The following is a 23,579-nucleotide window of genomic DNA, read 5'->3' on the forward strand; positions in this document are numbered from 1 at the left end:
CATTATACTGCATCTGCCAAACATTTGCCCACTCACCCAGCCTATCCAAGTCACCTTGCAGTCTCCTAGCATCCTCCTCACAGCTAACACTGCCCCCCAGCTTAGTGTCATCCGCAAACTTGGAGATATTGCCTTCAATTCCCTCATCCAGATCATTAATATATATTGTAAATAGCTGGGGTCCCAACACTGAGCCTTGCGGTACACCACTAGTCACTGCCTGCCATTGTGAAAAGGACCCGTTTACTCCTACTCTTTGCTTCCTGTTTGCCAGCCAGTTCTCTATCCACATCAATACTGAACCCCCAATGCCGTGTGCTTTAAGTTTGTATACTAATCTCTTATGTGGGACCTTGTCAAAAGCCTTCTGGAAGTCCAGATACACCACATCCACTGGTTCTCCCCTATCCACGCTACTAGTTACATCCTCGAAAAATTCTATAAGATTCGTCAGACATGATTTACCTTTCGTAAATCCATGCTGACTTTGTCCAATGGTTTCACCACTTTCCAAATGTGCTGCTATCCCATCTTTAATAACTGACTCTAGCAGTTTCCCCACTACTGATGTTAGACTAACTGGTCTGTAATTCCCCTTTTTCTCTCTCCCTCCCTTCTTAAAAAGTGGGGTTACGTTTGCTACCCGCCAATCCTCAGGAACTACTCCAGAATCTAAAGAGTTTTGAAAGATTATTACTAATGCATCCACTATTTCTGCAGCTACTTCCTTAAGTACTCTGGGATGCAGCCTATCTGGCCCTTGGGATTTATCGGCCTTTAATCCATTCAATTTACCCAACACTACTTCCCGGCTAACCTGGATTTCACTCAATTCCTCCAACTCCTTTGACCTGCGGTCCCCTGCTATTTCCGGCAAATTATTTATGTCTTCCTTAGTGAAGACGGAACCAAAGTAGTTATTCAATTGGTCCGCCATATCCTTGTTCCCCATGATCAACTCGCCTGTTTCTAACTGCAAGGGACCTACATTTGTTTTAACTAATCTCTTTTTTTTCACATAATCATGTATTGTTTTTCCGCTGATGGGATAGCACACTACAAAAGAGGGAGTGCAGAGACGGTTCTCCAGACTGATTCCTGGGATGTCAGGACTGTCTTATGAGGAAAGGCTGGATAGACTTGGTTTATACTCTCTAGAATTTAGAAGATTGAGAGGGGATCTTATAGAAACTTACAAAATTCTTAAGGGGTTGGACAGGCTAGATGCAGGAAGATTGTTCCCGATGTTGGGGAAGTCCAGGACAGGGGGTCACAGCTTAAGGATAATGGGGAAATCCTTTAAAACCGAGATGAGAAGAACTTTTTTCACGCAGAGAGTGGTGAATCTCTGGAACTCTCTGCCACAGAGGGTAGTTGAGGCCAGTTCATTGGCTATATTTAAGAGGGAGTTAGATGTGGCCCTAGTGGCTAAGGGGATCAGGGGGTATGGAGAGAAGGCAGGTACGGGATACTGAGTTGGATGATCAGCCATGATCATATTGAATGGCGGTGCAGGCTCGAAGGGCCGAATGGCCTACTCCTGCACCTAATTTCTATGTTTCTATGTTTCATTGTACCTCAGTACATGTGACAATAATCTAAACTGTAAACACAGCCCCGGGAACCGATGGTGGGCACCCAAGGGGCTGAAAGGAGCAGCTGCTGATAATGGGCCCAACATGCAAAATGACACAAGCCTGCAGTGGTCATTATGGGGCAAGGTGCAGTGGTCATATTGGGGCAAGATGGTCATTATGGGGCAAGGTGCAGTGGGCAATGGGCAGTGGAGGAGGCAATGAAATGTAAAGTTTCCAAAGTTGCTGATGATATGTCTGACAAGGTCATTATGGTTCTGTAACAGGAGATGGGGAGAGTAGGTGTACACCCGGCCAGTGGGGCAATCAGAATACAGTTTGCTATCGAAATGAAGAGATTACATGTGGAACAGAGCAGTAGTACCGCCCACTGCACCTTGCCCCATAGTGCCCACTGCCCACTGCACCTTCCCCATACTGCCCATACTGCCCACTGCCCACTGCACCTTCCCCATACTGCCCACTGCCCACTGCACCTTCCCCATACGGCCCACTGCCCACTGCACCTTCCCCATACTGCCCTCTGCACCTTGCCCCATACTGCCCCCTGTACCTTCCCCATACTGCCCACTGCACCTTCCCCATACTGCCCACTGCACTTTCCCCATACTGCCCACTGCACCTTGCCCCAGTGCCCACTGCACCTTGCCCCATACTGCCCACTGCACCTTCCCCATACTGCCCACTGCACCTTCACCTTCCCCATACTGCCCACTGCACCCTTCCCCATACTGCCCACTGCACCTTCCCCATACTGCCCACTGCACCTTCCCCATACTGCCCACTGCACCTTCCCCATACTACCCACTGCACCTTCCCCATACTGCCCACTGCACCTTCCCCATACTGCCCACTGCCCACTGCACCTTGCCCCATACTGCCCATTGCCCACTGCACCTTCCCCATACTGCCCTCTGCCCACTGCACCTTCCCCATACTGCCCACTGCACCTTCCCCATACTGCCCACTGCACCTTGCCCCATACTGCCCACTGCCCACTGCACCTTCCCCATACTGCCCACTGCACCTTGCCCATACTGCCCTCTGCCCACTGCACCTTCCCCATACTGCCCACTGCACCTTCCCCATACTGCCCACTGCACCTTGCCCATACTGCCCTCTGCCCACTGTACCTTGCCCATACTGCCCACTGCACCTTCCCCATACTGCCCGCTGCCCACTGCACCTTGCCCATACTGCCCACTGCACCTTCCCCATACTGCCCGCTGCCCACTGCACCTTGCCCATACTGCCCTCTGCCCACTGCACCTTGCCCATACTGCCCACTGCACCTTGCCCATACTGCCCGCTGCCCACTGCACCTTGCCCATACTGCCCACTGCCCACTGCACCTTGCCCATACTGCCCACTGCCCACTTCCCCATACTGCCCTCTGCCCACTGCACCTTGCCCATACTGCCCACTGCCCACTGCACCTTGCCCATACTGCCCACTGCACCTTGCCCATACTGCCCACTGCACCTTCCCCATACTGCCCTCTGCCCACTGCACCTTGCCCATACTGCCCACTGCCCACTGCACCTTCCCCATACTGCCCACTGCACCTTGCCCATACTGCCCACTGCACCTTGCCCCATACTGCCCACTGCACCTTCCCCATACTGCCCACTGCCCACTGCACCTTCCCCATACTGCCCACTGCACCTTGCCCCATACTGCCCACTGCACCTTCCCCATACTGCCCAATGCCCACTGCACCTTGCCCATACTGCCCACTGCCCACTGCACCTTCCCCATACTGCCCACTGCCCACTGCCCACTGAACCGTGCCCATACTGCCCACTGCAGCTCACCCTATACCAACCACAGCATGCTGATCAACACACCTTGCCCTATACTGGCCCCCTGCTCCTCCACTTCCCACTCACCCTGCCCCCCCTCCCCACCCCCTGCCCCCCACAGCCCCCCACAGCCGTGCCGTGCCTACCCCTGCAGGGTGATGGTGGTGCGACGGGTCAGCATATCCCAAAATCCGGGCTGTGCGGTCACAGGATGTGGAGGCCACGCGCTGTCCGTCTGGCTGAACCGGCACCGTGTCACCGTGCTGCCGTGCTGCTCTGTGCCGAGACACTACACATGTACCCGGGTATTGGCTCACACAGAGAGAGGGTGGAGCGGAGAGGGTGGGACAGGACGGGGGTGGATGGGACGGGACGGGTGGGGGTGGACGGGACGGGTGGGGGTGGGGGTGGGGCTGGATGGGATGGGACGGGTGGGGTGGATGGGACGGGTGGGGGTGGGGGTGGATGGGACGGGTGGAGGTGGATGGGACGGGTGGGGGTGGGGGTGGGGCTGGATGGGACGGGTGGGGTGGATGGGACGGGTGGGGGTGGGGGTGGGGTGGATGGGACGGGTGGGGTGGATGGGACGGGTGGGGTGGGGGTGGATGGGACGGGTGGGGGTGGATGGGACGGGTGGGGGTGGGGGTGGATGGGACGGGTGGGGGTGGATGGGACGGGTGGGGGTGGGGTGGATGGGACGGGTGGGGGTGGATGGGACGGGTGGGGGTGGGGGTGGATGGGACGGGTGGGGTGGGGTGATGGGACGGGTGGGGGTGGATGGGACGGGTGGGGTGGATGGGATGGGTGGGGGTGGGGGTGGATGGGACGGGTGGGGGTGGGGGTGGATGGGACGGGTGGGGGTGGGGTGGATGGGACGGGTGGGGGTGGGGTGGATGGGACGGGTGGGGGTGGGGTGGATGGGACGGGTGGGGGTGGATGGGAAGGTTGGGGGGTGTGGGTCGTGGCTGTGTGAACAGGGAGGGATGGTGAGGGTAGAGTGGCTGACAGCGGGTCATTGGGCAGGGATAAGGGACAGTCACAAGCCCTCCCCTTCTCATACCCAGCAGCGCCTCCATCCCTCCTACCTCCACATCTATCCTCCAGCCCTCAACCCTACTACCTGTCCTCTTCCCTCTGGTGCATTCCCAGCCCCTCGCGTTCTCCTCTTCACCCCCCCCCCCCCCCCCTCCCCTTCCATCCCCTCCTGGCTCATTACGTGCCCCTCTCTCTCTCTCTCACATCATCATCCTCTCCTCCTCTACCCCCTCCCCCCCCCCCCCCCCCTCACCCGCTCCCCTCCCCCTCACCTCGCCCCCCTCCCCCTCTTCTCCCCCCCCCCCCCCATTTCCCCTCCCCCCTACCCTGCAGGCTGGCGATGGGGTAGCCGGAGTCGGATGCTCGGATGTAGACGGCATTGTTGATGTCGCTCCCACACACCACGTGCCGCCCGTCGAAGGAGATGTCACAGCAGGTCAGGGGGCGGTGGTGCACTACTGCCCACTGAGGGGGACAAAGCAGTTAAATCAGTCCCGGCCGGGCAGAGGCCATTCTGCGCGCTGACCTCTGCTGTCCCGCAAAATCATCTCTCTTCCAATCCTCCTGCCCACTGACCCGCTCCCATGAAAATGTGTCCAAGCCGTTCAGCCATCCCTCCCCAGGCCCATTGACCAGATCGTCAGGCACTGTGAGGCAGTGGCTCTACCCGCTGCACCACTGCCAAGGCTGCTCATTTAATTTATTTCCATTATTTCAAGTAGCACTCCAATCTTGCACCACCCTGCTGTTTTGTATTTGTTGCTGTGTTTATCATTACTGTTTGTGAGCTTGATGTGAACAAGGAGTTTCATGATATGTGACAATAAACTAATCTGATCTAAAGCTGCCTCACTGGCTATTTCCAGCATCCTGCTTTATTTCAGATGTTCACTATCTACGGTATTTTATTTCTGGCCCAAGTATAAGACTAGGGTGAGGAGATGCGTCTCTATATTAGATTTGAGATTGCTGAGAGATGATGAAATAGGTGTGTGCATGTGTAATGGGAGTTGTAACTGTTCTACAGTGGGTGTGTAGAATTCTGAACAAACACCTACCAGAACTTTGCCCGTTTCAACATCCCATGCCTTCAGCGATTTGTCCCAGGAGGAGGTGAACAGTCTGCAGTTGGAACACAAAAGCAGACTCAGGCTTGTTCTTGATGGGCGGGTGGATGAGGGGTGGGTGGTGATGGGCGGGTGTGGGGTGGATGCTGAGGGGGGGTGATGATGGGGGGGTGAGGGGCGGGTGGGTGGGGTATGGGGCGGGTGTGGGGGGCGGGTGAGGGGCGGGTGTGGGGTGGGTGTGGGGTGGTGAGGGGCGGGTGTGGGGTGGTGAGGGGCGGGTGTGTGGGGTGGGTGTGGGGTGGTGAGGGGCGGGTGCGGTGTGGGTGAGGGCGGGTGTGGGGTGGTGAGGGGCGGGGTGTGGGGTATGGGGCGGGTGTGGGGTGGTGAGGGGCGGGTGTGGGGTATGGGGCGGGGGGGGTGTGGGGTGGTGTGGGGGGGGGTGTGGGGTGGTGAGGGGCGGGTGCGGTGTGGGTGTGAGGGCGGGTGTGGGGGGGGTGGGTGAGGGGCGGGTGTGGGTGGTATGGGGCGGGTGTGGGGTGGTGAGGGGCGGGTGCGGGTGGGTGAGGGCGGGGTGGGGGTGGAGGGGGCGGGTGTGGGGTGGTGAGGGGCGGGTGTGGGGTGGTGAGGGGCGGGTGTGGGGTGGTGAGGGGCGGGGTGCAGTGTGGGTGAGGGCGGGTGGTGGGGGGTGGTGAGGGCGGGTGTGGGGTGGTGAGGGGGGGGTGTGGGGTGGTGAGGGTGGGTGTGGGGTGGTGAGGGGCGGGTGTGGGGTGGTGAGGGCGGGTGTGGGATGGGTGTAGGGTGAGTGTGGGGTGGTGAGGGCGGGTGTAATCCTGTCCATCTAGTTCAGTGAGCGGATGTACCCACCAGTTGGATGGGTTACCACCAGCAGTACCGTACAGAGCAGCTTGTGCACTGGAGGCTGTGTGTGGAAGGGGTCAGCTGGCAGATGGGCTGAGACAGATAATCACCTTTGGTTGTCGGGACTGAGGCAGCACTCGGTGACGGGAGCAGAGTGCAGCCTGTAGTCGCATACTTGGCATCTGGTCGCCACGTCCTGTAGTGGGTGAACAAGGAAAGCTCAGTCACTGCCCCTCCCACACCACACACAGCCATGGGGGCCATCCCGCCTCCCTCCCTCCCACACCACCCCATACATAAATATATATATACACATATATACTAGACTAAGTGAGACCCGTTGGGTCCCAGCATCACACGGGAGGGCCGGTCACCAACGCAATATTCCACCTCTCCACCAATTCCAATACTGCTCGCCAGTGGGCGGGGGGGAGGGCTGTCTATTGCGCTAGTATGGGTGTTGCGGTCCGAAGGCACTGGTTTCCAGAGGGCTAATATAGACATTGTGGGCCGTATGGATGCATGAGCAGGCATCCAACTGTTGCAACAATCTTAAAAGCCAAGCCAAGGCAAACAATTGTGCTGCAGACACCCGACAACCAAAATTCATTTTGTGAACACAAACTTGTTAAAAAAGGCGGCAGCCACTTTACAGCCACATCGAGGGGACTCACCGTGGAGTAGACGTGCGTTCAGTGTTATTCGCAGCTCAGAGAGCCGTGACCCTCTCGCTTCCAGGTCTGGCAGAGACTGAGTGAGGCACGACACTTCATTGTTTTATAGTCCCTCCCCCTGCCGCCAGCGGGGCAGCAGAGAGAATGGGGAATTTTGTAAAAACATTAATATATCTCTAATTTTTCATCGACGGAAAAATTCTCCACATTCATACGGCGGAGGGGGGCTCTGAGCGAGGTGGCCAAAAATGACGGCCGTAGGTGGCGGCGTTCTCTCAGAAATCACAGCACAGTTGGCCAAAAGCGTTCAAGATCAGAGATTTAGTAATATAGATAGATATATATATCACAGTATATAAGTAAGTAGTAAGTAGGTGCTTCAGTGACTGATGTACAAGGACACCCAGGTCTCGTTGCACCTCCCCTTTTCCTAATCTGACACAATTCAGATAATAATCTGCTTCTTCTTTTTCCTACCAGTGGTTAGCCTCACATCTATCCACATTATACTGCATCTGCCATGGATATGCCCACTCACCCAATCTATCCGCTACCCTGCATCCTCATAGCATCCTCCTCACAGCTCACACTGCAACCCAGCATTTTTCCCCATCCTTTATTCAATAATTGCATATGACAGTGTACCAGAAGGTACAAAAACATTCAAATGTCACATTGCATCAGGCAATCATCATAATACAATAATGTCTTCTGTATATACAATGCACTCCACCCCCACCGCGGCGACCAGTGTTCACGTAAGGCCTCCAGGGACAGGCGAGCACGGACGTAGGCCCAGAAGAGGGGCAGGCAGCCGACTCTGGTGTGACCATCGACCGCCCGCTGCCTGGACCTGCGAATGGCCATCTTGGCCAGGCCCAGGAGCAAACATACAGGGAGGTCCCATCCTCCCGAACGACCCTCCCCACTCCCTGCCTTGTGCCCAAATACCAGAAACGTGGGACTAAAATGCAACCAAAACTTGAGGGGCAGTCCCTTCAGAGCCTTCAACCTCTCACACTCAGTATAGACGTAGAACACAGTCTTTTCCTCGCGGCAGAAGTTACAGGCGGCGGCCGGCAAGTCCGTGAACCGACTTAAATATTTTTTACACACCACAGCGCTGTAGAGAGACCTCCACTGGGGACCGCTCCCGCCTTCAGGTGGTAACACGGACCGCCAGGGCATGTCGGGACGGTAGACTTATGGAAGTGTGCAGCAGCAACCTGTACAGTAAACGTCTCTCCGCGTCACGGAACGGCATGCTGGCCATCCAGGAAAGACAGCTCATGTTGTGTGGGGCTGGCTCCCGGGAAAGATTCCGGAGCCTGGGCCCAATGAGCAATTCCGACAAAGCGGGGTTAAGCTCGGTCGGAATTGTTCCGAGCACGCGCCTCTCCTCGACACTCACCGTGACAGAGTGATGACTGGCCACCCTCGCAGTTACAACACCCCCATCCCCCTGAGATTCCTAACTGAAGTCATCATGGTAGAAGCTGGGCACATCCCGTGTGGCGGGTCGACTGATTCCCGTTACCGCGAGCTTTCAGACAACGGCCCTGGTGGGGGTAAAAAATACGTGGCCAGAGCGTGCTCCGCAGGGTCCTTGCCACCCAGATTTGTGTCATCCGCAAACTTTGAGATGTTACATTAAAATTCTTCGTCACACAGAACCGTCCCGCTTCTCTCCGCTTGCACCTCACACAGTCCGTCAAGTGTTTTATTGTGGTATGTCCCAGATAGAGGAATGACACGAACAGAATATGTAAACATAGCACACTGTAAATAATATAATAAACAAGAAAAATGTTCAGTGTATGTGTGAGCAATAATAATATTGGGACTGTGTTGCCAGCTACTGTACATAAAGTTCTGTGTGGATAACGTTGTCCCCCCGAGGAGACTGTACACTGTTTCCCCAACAACAAGCCCTGGGTCACCAGTGACATAAAGGCCCTTCCCAACCAGAAGAGGAGGGCCATCAGGAATGGTGACAGGGGGGAGGTGAAACGGGTGCAGAAAGACCTGAAGACGAGACTGAGACAGGGCAAGGACAACTACAGGAGCTGAAACTTCACCAGAACATGAGATGTGGGACGGGATGAAGAGTATTACAGGCTACAAGAAGACCAGTGGCCTGGGGAGGGAAAGCAATCAGGACTGGACCAACAACCTAAACCTGTTTTTTAATAGATTTGATGGCGGGGCCTATGGCCACACTTGCCCCTGCTCCTTGACAGACTCTCCCCCACAATCCCCCTGGTCCACTTCCTCTGCCCTTTCTTTGTCGCACCTGACTATCAAGGTTGAGCAGCTGAGAAACGAGCTGCGCAAACAGCGCCCAGGCAAAGCCACGGGTCCCAATGGTGTCAGCCCGAGGTACTCAAGGCGTGCGTGTGTCAGCCAGTTATGTGGAGTACTCCAGCACATCTTCAACCTGAGCCTGGAGAGGGTTCCTGTGATACGGAAGACATCCTGCCTGGTTCCGGTACTAAAGAGGACATGTCCCAGCTCCCCAAGTGACTACAGACCGGTGGTGCTGACTTCACACATCATGGTGTCCCTGGAGAGGCTGATGCTCACTTATCTGCGACCACTGGTTAAACCTTCACTGGACCCCTGCAGTTCACTTACCAAACAAAGATGGGGGTTGAGGACGCCATCATCCATCTGCTCCATCATTCCTGTGCTCACCTGGATAAGCTGAGAAGCACTGTGAGATTTATGTTTTTATCCTTCTCCAGTGCTTGACACCATCCTACCTGCACTGGCTATTGAGCAAACTGACAAAGATGCGGGTGGATGTTCCATTGGGGTCCTGACTGGACAACCACAATATGACAGGCTACAGAACTGTGTCTCAGACATGATAGTGAGCACCACAGGGGCCTACATGGGGCGGTCCTCTCTTCCTTCCTGTTCACAATCTACACCTCGGACCAAGTCAGGAATGCGCCAACAACCAATCAGAGCCTTCATGGACGACCTGACTGTCACCACTGAGTCAGTGCCAGGAGGCAGGTGGATCCTGCAGGGATTGGAAAAGCTGATTGGATGGGCAAGGATGAGGTTTAAGCCAGGTGACTGGTGCTGAAGAAGGGCAAAGTCATGGACAGGTTCCGCTTCAGCATCGAAGGGACACCAATCCCAACTGTCTCCCAAAGGCCAGTGAAGAGTCTTGGCAAGGTGTTTAACAGCAGCCTGAAGGATACAGCATCTGTCCAGGCAACCTGTCAGGAGCTGGAGAGTTGGTTAAGAGCAGTTAAGAGCAGGTCGGGGCTTCCCGGAAAGTTCAAGGCATGGATTTACCGGCATGGTTTCCTGCCAAGGATACTCTGGCCACTGCTTGTCTACAAAGTCCCAATACCCATCGTAGAGAGATTGGAGAGGAAAGTCAGCAGCTTTCTCAGAAGGTGGCTGGGACTGCCCAGGGGCCTTAGCAGCATCGCCCTTTACGGAAATAACACCAAGCTCCAGCTGCCCCTGAAGTCCCTGGAGGAGAAGTTCAAGGTGACTCGGGCCAGAGAGGTGATGCTGTACAGGGACTCCAGCGACCCCAAGGTGGCTCAGGCAGGGGTGGAGGTGAAAACTGGGAGGAAGTGGAGAGTCGGCGAAGTCGTGTTGCAAGCAGAGTCTCGGATACGCCACAGGGTCCTGGTGGGAGCAGTGACTCGGGGAAGAGCTGGCCTGGGAATCTTCCCATCTCCCCAGTTTGACAAGGCCAAGGGGAAGGAGAGGCGCAGGCTGGTCCAGGAGGAAGTGAGGGCAGTGGTGGAGGAGGAGAGGTGTACCAGAGCAGTTGGATTGAGGCAGCAGGAAGCCTGGACAAGGTGGGAGCAGGCCATGGACCGAAAAGTCACATGGACCGAGCTCTGGCAGGCTGAACCACAGCGCATCAAGTTCCTGGTCCAGGCAGTGTATGGTGTCCTGCCCAGCCCATCGAACCTCTTCATCTGGGGCAAAGTGGAAATCTCCAGATTGCCCGCAATGCTCAGGCAAGGTGGCGTTGGAACACATCCTGAGCTGTTGCCCAGAGGCTCTTGGGCAGGGCCGGTACACATGGCGTCACGACCAGGTTCTCAAACCCATTGCAGAAGCCACCAGCATGGGAATCAGCAGCTGCAGACGATAACGCCCCACCACCCAGATGATCACCTCCGTGAAGGCCGGAGTGCAGCTGCCAAGAACCACGGCAGACAGGAATCCGTCAGGAATCCTGGCGACTGCGCAGGACTGGCAGCTTTCTGTAGACCTGGTGAAACAGCTGAGGTTCCCACAGCACATTGCCACAACCACCCTGAGGCCAGATATCCTCCTGGTCTCAGTGGCGACCAAAAACATTGTCTTGTTCGAACTGACAGTGCCGTGGGAGGACCGTCTGGAGGAGGCCCACGAGAGGAAGATGGCCAAGTATGAAGAGCTGGTCATAGACTGCTGCAAGCAGGGCTGGAAGGCAAGGTGTATGCCCACCGAGGTTGGCTGCAGAGGTTTTGCAGGGCAATCGCTCTACAAAGCCTTGAGTGCACTGGGCATCAACGGAGTGGCGAGGAGAAGGGCCATCAAGAACACCACAGAGGCAGCGGAGAAGGCCTCGAGATGGCTGGATCAGGAGAGAAGGTCCATGGGGAGGAGCGAATGCCACCTGAACACAAGTCGTGGTCTGATCAACCACGGCTGGATCGCCTGGGTGAGGGTGTCCGATGTTGAAAGATCCGAAACACCCAATGACCCCAGGTTACATCACTGATGATGTGTTCAGGAGCATCTATTTGTATCAACTCGGACTCCTGCCATCTGCAAACGTTTCAGATAACTCTGCAATTGTGGGCTGTATCACTGCTGGGGGTGCTTTCTTCAGTCGCTGCCTGTATGCAGGAAGAAGCAGCACAACTGAGTGGTCGGACTTCCCAAAGTGAGGGTACGGGATGGAGCAATAGGCATCTCTGATGGCCATAAAGTAGTGGTCTAGGGTATTTGTTCCTCTGGTGCTGCAGGACACGTGCTGGGGGTAGTTAGGGAGTGATTTCTTCAGGCTGGCTTTGTTGAAGTCTCCGGCTATGATCATAAAGGAGTTGGTGTACAGCTCATCCAGTGCTAGACAGACGGCTCCCTGGGGTGGGATGTAGACCACGATCAGGATGGTGGAGGTGAATTCCCTCGGGAGGTTCCAGGTGTGGGGAGCAGGAGTTGGACAGGACTTGCTGCATCTGAGTATCACAAAGATGAGGCAGACGCCAGCCACCATCTCTCCCTTTCCCTGATTCTTGCATTCGGTCCATGTGGTGGATGGAAACACCTTTGGGCTGGATGGCTGAGTCTGGGGAGCTGGGGATGAGCCATGTCTCTGTGAAACAGAACACAGAGCAGTCCCTCAGCTCCCTTTCTCTCACATCTCTCCCGCTGCACCCCACACAACCCGTCCCAGCTGTCTCCCGCTGCACCCCACACAGCCTGGCCCTTCTCTCTCCCCCTGCACCTCACGCAGCCCATCCCATCTGTCTCCCCCTGCACCCCACACTGCCCATCCCGCCTTTCTCTCTGTCAATGGTTCCTTTATTGTCGTGCACCAAGGTTCAGTGAGATTCTTTTTTTGCATATTGATTACAGTGCATTCAGAAAGTATTCAGACCTCTTCACTTTTTCCACATTTTGTTATGTTACAGCCTTATTCTAAAATAGTTTAATTTTTTTTTTTTAATCATCTATCTGCACACAATACCCATTCTATTGCTCTTGCTATTGAGGGAGTGCAGTGTTGGTTTACAAGGTTAATTTCCGGGATGGCGGGACTGTCATATGCTGCGAGAATGGAGCGGCTGGGCTTCTATACCCTGGAGTTTAGAAAGATGAGAGGGGATCTTATTGAAACATATAAGATTATTAGGGTTTGGACACACTAGAGGCAGGAAACATGTTCCCGATGTTGGGGTAGTCCAGAACCAGGGGCCACAGTTTAAGAATAAGGAGGTAAGCCATTTAGAATGGAGACGAGGTAACACTTTTTCACACAGAAAGTTGTGAGCCTGTGGAATTCTCTACCTCAGAGGGCGGTGGAGGCCGGTTCCCTGGATACTTTCAAGATTCAAGATTCAAGATTCAATTTATTTGTCATTTGGACCCCTTGAGCAGCAGCGCTCCACCACCGCTCCACACGCTCTGGACTCGGCCAGCTCCGCGACGGTGAGGTGAGTCGTCGGCACCAGAGCCCCTGGTCTTCCTGTTGGAGGCCGCTCCCCGTTGCAGCCCCAACGACAACGGAGACCCGACAAAGAAAAGGTCGGGTCTCCCGTGCAGGGAGAGATTTAAAAGTTACCCCCTCCCCCCCCCCCCCCCCCCCCCCCCCCCCCCACACCCCACAAAAAAAAAAAAAAAAAAACTACATAAAAACATAGACAAAAAATAATAAAAACGCAGACGGGCTGCAGAGGCTACTGCTGACGAGAGCCCTATCTAGCTTTCAAGAGAGAGCTAGATAGGGCTCTTAAAGATAGCGGAGTCAGGGGATATGGGGAGATGGCAGGAACAGGGTACTGATTGGGGAAGATCAGCCATGATCAGATTGAATGGCGGTGCTAGCTCGAAGGGCCAAATGGCCTACTGCTGCACCTATTGTCTATAATAAAAAAGCGAAAGCAGGTGTTTCGAAATGTTTTCAAAGTAATTAAAAATAAATAACTGAAATATCACATTTACATAAGTATTCAGACCCTTTACTCAGTAATTTGTTGAGGCACCTTTGGCAGCAATTACAGCCTCAAGTCTTCTTGGGTATGACGCTACAAGCTTGGCACACCTGTATTTGGGTATTTGGGCAGATAAGCTTTCTCAGGTTGATGGGGAGCTCGATCTCTGGGCCAGAAGGACATTCCTCTCAAAAGCCACTTGCGTTGTCTGGGTCTTAGGTTTGGTTGGAAGGTGGAGCAGCAGCGTCGATGCCATAGGCTGGACTCGGCCACTCAAGGACATTCACAGAGACCCTTTCCTGTCAGCAAAGCCACTCGGGTCTGTGCAGTTTAAAAGTCTGGGCGGCAGTGTGCTTTTCAGGGTCGTTTCGTCCTGTACTGGAAGGTGACAATAAATTGAATCTCATTTCACCCCAGTCTGAGGTCCAGAATGCTCTGGAGCAGGTTTTCATCAAGGATCTCTTTGTGCTTTGCTCCGTTCATCTTTCCCTCGATCCTGACTAGTCTCCCAGTTCCTGCCACTGAAAAACACCCCACAGCATGATGCTGCCACCACCATGCTTCACTGTAGGTCTGGTATTGGCCAGGTGATGAGCAGTGCCCGGTTTCCTCCAGACATTACGCTTGGCATTCAGGCCAAAGAGTTCAATCTTGGTTTCATCACACTAGAGAATCTTGTTTTTCAAGCCTTTTGGAAAATTAAGGGGATAAAATTGGTCCATTGGAGAGACAGAGTGGACAGCTATCTGCAGAGCCAAAAGAGATGGGGCAGATATTGAACAATTTCTTTTCTTCGGTATTCACCAAGGAGAAGGATATTGAATTATGTGCGGTAAGGGAAACTAGTAGAGTAGCTATGGATACTATGAGTTTCATAGTAAAAGAAGTACTGACACTTTTGAAAAATATAAAAGTGGATAAGTCTCCAGGTCCTGACAGGATATTCCCTAGGACATTGAGGGAAGTGTAGAAATAGCCGGGGCTATGACAGAAATATTTCAAATGTCATTAGAAACGGGAATAGTCCCCGAGGATTGGCGTACTGCGCATGTTGTTCCATTGTTTAAAAAGGGTTCTAAGAGTAAACCTAGCAATTATAGGCCTGTTAGTTTGACTTCAGTGGTGGGCAAATTAATGGAAAAAGATACTTAGAGATAATATATATAAGCATCTGGATAAACAGGGTCTGATTAGGAACAGTCAACATGGATTTGTGTCTGGAAGGTCATGTTTGACTAATCTTCTTGAATGTTTTTAAGAGGTTACTAGGGAAATGGACGAGGGTAAAGCAGTGGATGTTGTCTATATGGACTTTAGTAAGGCCTTTGACAAGGTTCCTCATGGAAGGTTGGTTAAGAAGGTTCAACTGTTGGGTATAAATGCAGGAGTAGCAAGATGGATTCAACAGTGGCTGAATGGGAGAAGCCAGAGAGTAATGGTGGATGGCTGTTTGTCAGGTTGGAGGCAGGTGACTAGTGGGGTGCCTCAGGGATCTGTGTTGGGTCCTTTGTTGTTTGTCATGTACATCAATGATCTGGATGAAGGTGTGGTAAATTGGATTAGTAAGTATGCAGATGATACCAAGATAGGGGGTGTTGTGGATAATGAAGAGGATTTCCAAAGTCTACAGAGTGATTTAGGCCATTTGGAAAAATGGGCTGAAAGATGGCAGATGGAGTTTAATGCTGATAAATGTGAGGTGCTACACCTTGGCAGGACAAATCAAAATAGGACGTACATGGTAAATGGTAGGGAATTGAAGAATGCAGTTGAACAGAGGGATCTGGGAATAACCATGCATAGTTCCTTGAAGGTGGAATCTCATATAGATAGGGTGGTAAAGAAAGCTTTTGGTATGCTAGCCTTTATAAATCAGAGCATTGAGTATAGAAGCTGGGATGTAATGTTAAAATTGTACAAGGCATTGGTGAGACCAAATCTGGAGTATGGTGTACAATTTTGGTCGCCCAATTATAGGAAGGATGTCAACAAAATAGAGAGAGTACAGAGGAGATTTACTACAATGTTGCCTGGGTTTCAACAACTAAGTTACAGAGAAAGGTTGAATAAGTTAGGTCTTTATTCTCTGGAGCGCAGAAGGTTAAGGGGGGACTTGTTAGAGGTCTTTAAAATGATGAGAGGGATAGACAGAGTTGATGTGGACAAGCTTTTCCCTTTGAGAATAGGGAAGATTCAAACAAGAGGACATGACTTCAGAATTAAGGGACAGAAGTTTAGAACATGAGGGGGAACTTCTTTACTCAGAGAGTGGTAGCGGTGTGGAATGAGCTTCCAGTGGAAGTGGTGGAGGCAGGTTCGTTGGTATCATTTAAAAAATAAATTGGATAGGCATATGGATGAGAAGGGAATGGAGGGTTATGGTATGAGTGCAGGCAGGTGGGACTAAGGGATGTTCGGCACGGACTTGTAGGGCCGAGATGGTGCTGTAATTGTTATATGGTTATATGGTTAAAAGCGGGCTGTAATGTGCCTTTTACAAAAGGCCTGATTGGTGGATCAGCTACGTATGGAAGGTTCTCCCATCTCCACAGTGGAACTCCCTTTGAGAAGCTGAACATCGGGAGGGGGTTGTGGAAGATTCAAAAAAAGAGGACATAACATTTCACATCATACTTCAGAATTAAGGGACAGAAGTTTAGGGGTAACATGAGGGGGAACTTCTTTACTCAGAGAGTGGTAGCGGTGTGGAATGAGCTTCCAGTGGAAGTGGTGGAGGCAGGTTCGTTGGTATCATTTAAAAATAAATTGGATAGGCATATGGATGAGAAGGGAATGGAGGGTTATGGTATGAGTGCAGGCAGGTGGGACTAAGGGAAAAAAGTTGTTCGGCACGGACTTGTAGGGCCGAGATGGCCTGTTTCCGTGCTGTAATTGTTATATGGTTATATGGTTAAAAGCGGGCTGTAATGTGCCTTTTACAGAGGAGTGGCTTCTACCGTAAAGGCCTGATTGGTGGATCAGGCCTTTACTGCAGATACGTATGGAAGGTTCTCCCATCTCCACAGTGGAACTCTGGAGCTCTGTCAGAATGACCATCGGGTTCTTGGTCACCTCCCTGATGAAGGTGGGAAGGGTGAAGAAGTTCTTTCAAACAAATTCCCCCTCCTTCCCCACCTCGCCCCGATTCGACAGGAGAAGCCGGAGAGTCCTGCCTGGAGAAGCGAGTGATTGACAGCAACCCTCCGGTCACCGTGCGAATCCCGCATCCGGTGTTGCTTCGGCCTCTCACACATCACGCCTCAATACACAGGCACACACACACACACCACACTCACAGAGCTGGTTTCAGCTGGCCGAAGCAGGAGCCCACCGCCCATGAAAAGCGCTTGTTTTGATTCCTGAGGCGAACCCCCTCGGGTAAGCTGAACATCGGGAGGGTTGTGCAAAATGAGAAGACGTTTCCCAGGGAATACCGGAGCATCGCACATAAAACTTAAACATTTCACACATAATAAAAACAATAAAAACAATCCAGTCCCTGATAAAACAGTACTAAAAGTTAAAAAGTGCAGGTAAAAACTGCAACAATGCGAGCATAAAACTTGGTACGTTCGATAATGTATTTCGAGGGGAGGTCACACAACTGTCTCAACGTTGCAAGTAGGACGGCAGGGTCATCCATCGTCTCTGCAAGCACTAGGACCTGTCCACTCGCATCTAAAACAGCAGGCTCAAATATGAAAGTATCGGCATGTTTCATTGCCTCTGGGCCAGCTAGGTTGAGTAATACAGAAGCACGCACATCAGGAGGATCGTTGTGATACATAGTGAGTGTAGTCATGCTTGAAAATACGCCAGCGTTCAGCAATGTCAGAGTAAAAGATCAGAGGACTAGGATGGCGAGACGAGTTTGCCATGATAGAGATAACCGGCACATCAACAAATTAAAACAAAAAATCCGATAGACGTGAACGGAGCAGGAAAGGCTCATTCTCTGACACCATGTAATGAGTCGAGTCAAACACATTTCAAGACACAACACATGTTTATTAAATCTACGTACAGCATCAGTCTGCAGGACATTACAGTTCCTTGTAGCTACTCATACTGAACGGCGTAGGCAAGCTCTTGGTAATATGAATCGCATATTAGGCAGAGCAACTACTAACAAACACTACAATTGGCTAGTAGGAAATAACCAATCTACAGCTTCCACAGCTGTCTGTGGCAGTGAATTCCACAGTTCACCACCCTCTGACAAGGAATTCCTGCTCATCTCCTTCCAAAAGGAACATCTTTTAATTCTGAGGCTGCGGCCACTGGTCCTAGACTCTCCCACTAGTGGAAACATCCTCTCCACATCCACTCCATCCTGGCTTTTACCAGGCTGGGACAGACTGCAATAGCTTCACACTGTGTCCCAAGGCTCGTGTCCTGTCATGCATCACCCAAGGCAGCAGAGACTTTACAGGGCTCGAAATTAGCAGTTGCCTGGGTGCCAATGGCAATCTACAATCCCGCCGGGCAACCTAAAGGCCATGCCATTTTGCCCGGCTTGGCAAGCACCCGGGACACCTATCGTTTAATTCTGAGCGGGTCCCCACTCTATCTCTCTCTCTGTCACTCTCCCTCTCCGCCCGCCATCCGTGTCTGGGTCTCGGCTCTCGGCTCTTGGGTTCCGGGTCTCCGCTCGGCTCTCGACTCTTGGGTTTCGGGTCTTGGGTGTCCGCCCAGCACGGCCGGCCGCCTTATACATGCGCACTGCCACGGCCTGCACATCCTCCACCTTCATATGCGAACAACCACGGCCAGCATATCATCGGCCGTGGCTGTGCGGCCCTGCACATGCACACTGCCATGGCAACTGGTCGGCGTTGGCCACTTTCTCCCTCCCTTTGCATTGTGGGAGATCTGGCCGCCATTGCTGTCCGGTCGCTGCCTCACCTCGACCGCTGAAAACCAATGCAGAATCACTCGCTGGAGCTGGAGTAACTCCCTGGAGTAACTCTTGCTTCTTGGTTTCCTGGTCCTCCAAAAATATTTGAAATATTAGACGTGGCTGCAGGAGGATCGGGCCTGGGGACTTAATATTCAGGGTTATACATCCTATAGAAAGGACAGGCAGGTGGGCAGAGGGGAGGGGGTAGCTCTGCTGGTGAGGGATGTAATTCAGTCCCTTGCGAGGGAAGACATAGGGACTGACGAGGTAGAGTCACTGTGGATTGAGTTGAGGAATTGTAAAGGCAAGAAGACACTAATTGGTGTTATCTACAGACCCCCAAATAGTAGCCCGGATATAGGGTGTAAGTTGCAGCAGTAGTTAAAACTGGCATGTAACAAAGGTAATGGCACTGTGGTGATGGGGGATTTCAATATGCAGGTAGACTGGGAAAATCAGGTTGGTTCAGGACCCCAAGAAAGAGATGCCTCCGAGATGGATTCTTAGAGCAGCTTGTAATGGAGCCGACCAGAGAAAAGGCAATTCTGGATTTAGTATTGTCCAATGAACCAGATATGATAAGAGAACTAGAGATAAAGGAGGTAGTGATCATAATATGATTAGTTTTAATCTGCAATTTGAGAAGTAGAACGTTAAATCGGAAGTGTCAGTGATGCAGTTGAACAAAGGGGACTATGAAGGCATGAGAGGGGAGCTGGCCAAAGAAGACTGGAAAGAGATCCTAGCAGCAATGACGGTGGAACAGCAAAGGCAGGAATTTCTGGGCATAATACGGAAGTCTGAAAAGATGAAGTATGAAGGGAAGCTGGCCAGGAATATAAAGAAGGACAGTAAAAGCTTCTTTAGATATGCTAAGGGAAAAAGAGTAGCAAAGTCAAATGTGTGTCCCTTGAAGGCAGACATGGGTGAAATTATTATGTGCAACAAGGAAATGGCAGAGAGTTGAATAGGTACTTCGGATCTGTGTTCACTAAGGAAGACACAAACAATCTCCTAGATGTACTGGAAGAAAGAGGATCTAATAGGGTAGATGAACTGAAAGAAATTGTCATTAGGCGAGAAATAGTACTGGGTAGGCTAATGGGACTGAAGGATGATAAATCCCCTGGACCTGATGGGTCCTCAGGGAGGTGGCTCTAAGTGGATGCATTAGTGATCATTTTCCAATGTTCAATAGATTCAGGATCAGTTCCTGTGGATTGGAGGATAGCTAATGTTATCCCACTTTTCAAGAAAGGAGCGAGAGAGAAAACGGGGAATTACAGAGCAGTTAGCCTGACTTTGGTGGTGGGAAAGATGCTGGAGTCAATTATTAAAGAGGTAATAAAGGGGCATTTGGTAGCAGTAAAAGGATTAGTCCAAGTCAACATGGATTTATGAAAGGGAAATCATGCTTCACTAATCTTCTGGAATTTTTTGAGGATGTGACAAGTAAAATGGAGTGCCGCAAGGCTCGGTGTTGGGGCCACAACTGTTTACCATATATATTAATGATTTGGAAGAGGGGATTAGGAGCAACACTAGCAAGTTTGCGGATGACACAAAGCTGGGTGGCAGTGTGAACTGTGAAGAGGATGTTAGGAGGTTGCAGGTTGACCTGGACAGGTTGAGTGAGTGGGCAGAAGCGTGGCAGATGCAGTATAATATAGATAAATGTGAGGTTATCCATTTTGGTGGCAAAAACAAGGGGGCAGATTATTATCTCAATTGGGTTAGGATAGGTAAGTGGGAGGTGCAGCGAGACCTGGGCATCCTTGCACACCGGTCACTGAAAGTTGGCTTACAGGTACAGCAGGCAGTGAAGAAAGCTAATGGAATGTTCGCCTTCATAACAAGAGGATTTCTGTATAGGAGGAAAGAGGTTCTTCTGCAGTTGTATAGGGTTCTGGTGAGACCACATCTGGAGTATTGTGTGCAGTTTTGGTCTCCTAATTTGTGGAAGGACATCCTTGTGATTGAGGCAGTGCAGCGTAGGTTCACGAGATTGATCCCTGGAATGGCGGGACTGCCATATGAGAAAGATTGAAAAGACTAGGCTTGTATTCACTGGAGTTTAGAAGGATGAGGGGGTATCTTATAGAAACATATAAAATTATAAAAGGACTGGACAAGGAAAAATGTTCCCAATGTTGGGAGAGTCCAGAACCAGGGGCCACAGTCTTAGAATAAAGGGGAGGTCATTTAAGACTGAGGTGAGAACAAACATTTTAACCCAGAGAGTTGTGAATTTATGGAATTCCCTGCCACAGAGGGCAGTGGAGGCCAAGTCACTGGATCGATTTAAGAGAGAGTTAGATAGAACTCTGGGGGCTAGAGGAGTCAAGGGATATGGGGAGAAGGCAGGCACGGGTTATCGATAGGGGACGATCAGCCATGATCACAATGAATGGCGGTGCTGGCTCGAAAGACCGAATGGCCTCCTCCTGCACCTATTTTCTATGTTTCTATGTTTTATGTTTCTATGAAATGGAATTTAAACTGGTGGACCCACCACCACCAAACTCTAAACACTGAAAAATAACTGCCTATTGCATTTTATCTGTTTATTTATTGTGTATATATATATGGTCTATAGTATATAGACACACTGAACTTTTATCTCCTGTCTGTATTATGTTTACATATTCTGTTGTGCTGCAGCAAGCAAGAATTTCATTGTCCTATCTGGGACACATGACAATAAAACTTTTGACTTGACTTGGACTTAAGCAAAAAAGGCTTCTTGGGATAAAAGAGCTACCTTAAATTTTGTTGCGTCTGGTTGGGTAACTTTGGTAGAGTGAAGACTACTCCATGCTTTAAGTATGCGGAGGAATTCCATGGAGCAGCCAGCATCTCTGGATAGAAGAAATTGGGTGACGTTTCGGGTAGTAACCCTTCTTTAGATTTCCTCTGGTTTTAGTGTTTTTAGTTTAATTTAAAGATACAGTGTGGAAACAGGCCCTTCCGCCCACTGAGTCCCTGCCGACCACCGATCACCCGTACTCTAGTTCTATCCCACACATCAGCGACGTAAGTCAAGAGTCAAGAGAGTTTTATTCTCTCACGTCCCAGTTAGAACAATGAAATCCTTACTTGCAGCAGCACAACAGAATATGTATACAATGTTATAAACGAGAAAACAAAACTCCATACAGACAGCACTCATATTCAGGATCAATTCCGGGTCTCTGGCAATTTTAGGCAGCAACTTTATGGCCAATGTACTGCCCCATAGCCTTGAACTGAATGAAAAAATACAGTAGCTGTAAAGAGGGGCATAGCGTCACTTAGAGATTTAAGACTGAAACTGGATAGTTTCTTTTTCTTTAGTAACCAAAGTTATCAACGTATCATTTTTTGTGTTTTGGAAAATAAAATATAGTGGCACAGCTCGTGAACTTGCTGCCTCACACGCCAGAGATCTGTGTTTTATCCGGTTCTTGGGCACTGTCTGTGTTGAATTTGCACTTTCTCCCTGCAAGCATGTCGGTTTCCTCCCACATCCCAAAGACGCATTGGCTTCGTAGGTTAACTTGTCTCTTGTAAAATTGCCCCTAATGTGCAGGGAGTGGGTGAGGAAAGTGGGATAACAGAACTTGTGTGAATGGGTAGACAAAAATGCTGGAGAAACTCAGCAGGTGAGGCAGCATCTATGGAGCGAAGGAAATAGGCGATGTTTCGGGTCGAGACCCTTCTTCAGACTGATGTGAGGGTGCGAGGGGGGGATGGGGGGAGCGGGAAGAAGAAGGGAGAGGCGGAGACAGTGGGCTGAGGGAGACCTGGGAAGCGAAGGAGAAAGCAGGGGACTACCTGAAATTGGAGGTCAATGTTCATACTCCATATAACCATATAACAATTACAGCACAGAAACAGGCCATCTCGGCCCTACAAGTCCGTGCCGAACAAATTTTTTTTTTTTCCCCCCCTTAGTCCCACCTGCCTGCACTCATACCATAACCCTCCATTCCCTTCTCATCCATATGCCTATCCAATTTATTTTTAAATGATACCAATGAACCTGCCTCCACCACTTCCACTGGGAGCTCATTCCACACCGCCACCACTCTCTGCGTAAAGAAGTTCCCCTGGGGTGTAAACTGCCCAAGCGAAATTTGAGGTGTTGCTCCTCCAATTTACGGTGGGCCTCACTCTGGCCATGGAGGAGGCCCAGAACAGAAAGGTTGGATTCTGAATGGGAGTGGTATTTGAAGTGCTGAGACACCAGGAGATCAGGTTGGTTATTGCGAACCAAGCGGAGGTGTTGGGCGAAGCGATCGCCAAGCCTACGCTTGGTCTCACCGATGTAGGGCAGCTGACACCTAGAGCAGCAAATGAGGTTGGAGGAGGTGCAGGTGAACCTATGCCGCACCTGGAAAGACTGCTTGGGTCTGTGAATGGAGTCAAGGGGGGAGGTAAAGCGACAAGTGTAGCATTTCCTGCAGTTGCATGGGAAAGTGCCAGGAGAGGGGGTGATTTGGGTGGGAAGGGACGAATTGACCAGGGAGTTACGGAGGGAGCGGTCTCTGCAGAAAGCCGACATGGGAGGAGATGGGAAGATATGGCCAGTGGTGGGATCCCGTTGGTAGACAAAGCTGGAGAAAATCAGCGGGTGAGGCAGCATCTATGGAGTGAAGGAATAGGTGACGTTTCGGGTCGAGACCCTTCTTCAGACTGATGTCGGGGGGTGGGGGGCAGGAAAAAGAAAGGAAGATGCGGAGACAGTAGGCTGTGGGGGAGCTGGGAATGGGAGGGGAAGGAAGGAGAAAGCAAGGACTACCTGAAATTGGAGAAGCCAATGTTCATACCACTGAGGTGTAAACTACCCAAGCAAAATATGAGGTGCTGCTCCTCCAATTTGCGGTGGGCCTCACTCTGGCCATGCAGGAGGCCCAGGACAGAAAGGTCGGATTCGGAATGGGAGGGGGAATTGAAGTACTGAGCCACAGGGAGATCAGGTTGGTT

At 51.5% G+C, this 23,579-nt stretch overlaps 1 protein-coding gene across 1 annotated transcript in view; it reads right to left on the minus strand.

The window, feature by feature from the left end:
• The window catches only part of LOC129715053 (WD repeat-containing protein 88-like), a 44,917-nt gene that overhangs the window by 15,713 nt on the left and 5,625 nt on the right, over positions 1-23,579 (minus strand). The window contains 6 exon segments of the mRNA XM_055664884.1: positions 3,544-3,584; positions 3,586-3,638; positions 3,641-3,673; positions 4,759-4,897; positions 5,491-5,554; positions 6,468-6,553. Coding sequence (XP_055520859.1) covers positions 3,544-3,584; positions 3,586-3,638; positions 3,641-3,673; positions 4,759-4,897; positions 5,491-5,554; positions 6,468-6,553 — 416 coding nt within the window.

Source organism: Leucoraja erinacea, chromosome 50 (genome assembly GCF_028641065.1).
Source record: "Leucoraja erinacea ecotype New England chromosome 50, Leri_hhj_1, whole genome shotgun sequence".
Classification (NCBI taxonomy): domain Eukaryota; kingdom Metazoa; phylum Chordata; class Chondrichthyes; order Rajiformes; family Rajidae; genus Leucoraja; species Leucoraja erinaceus.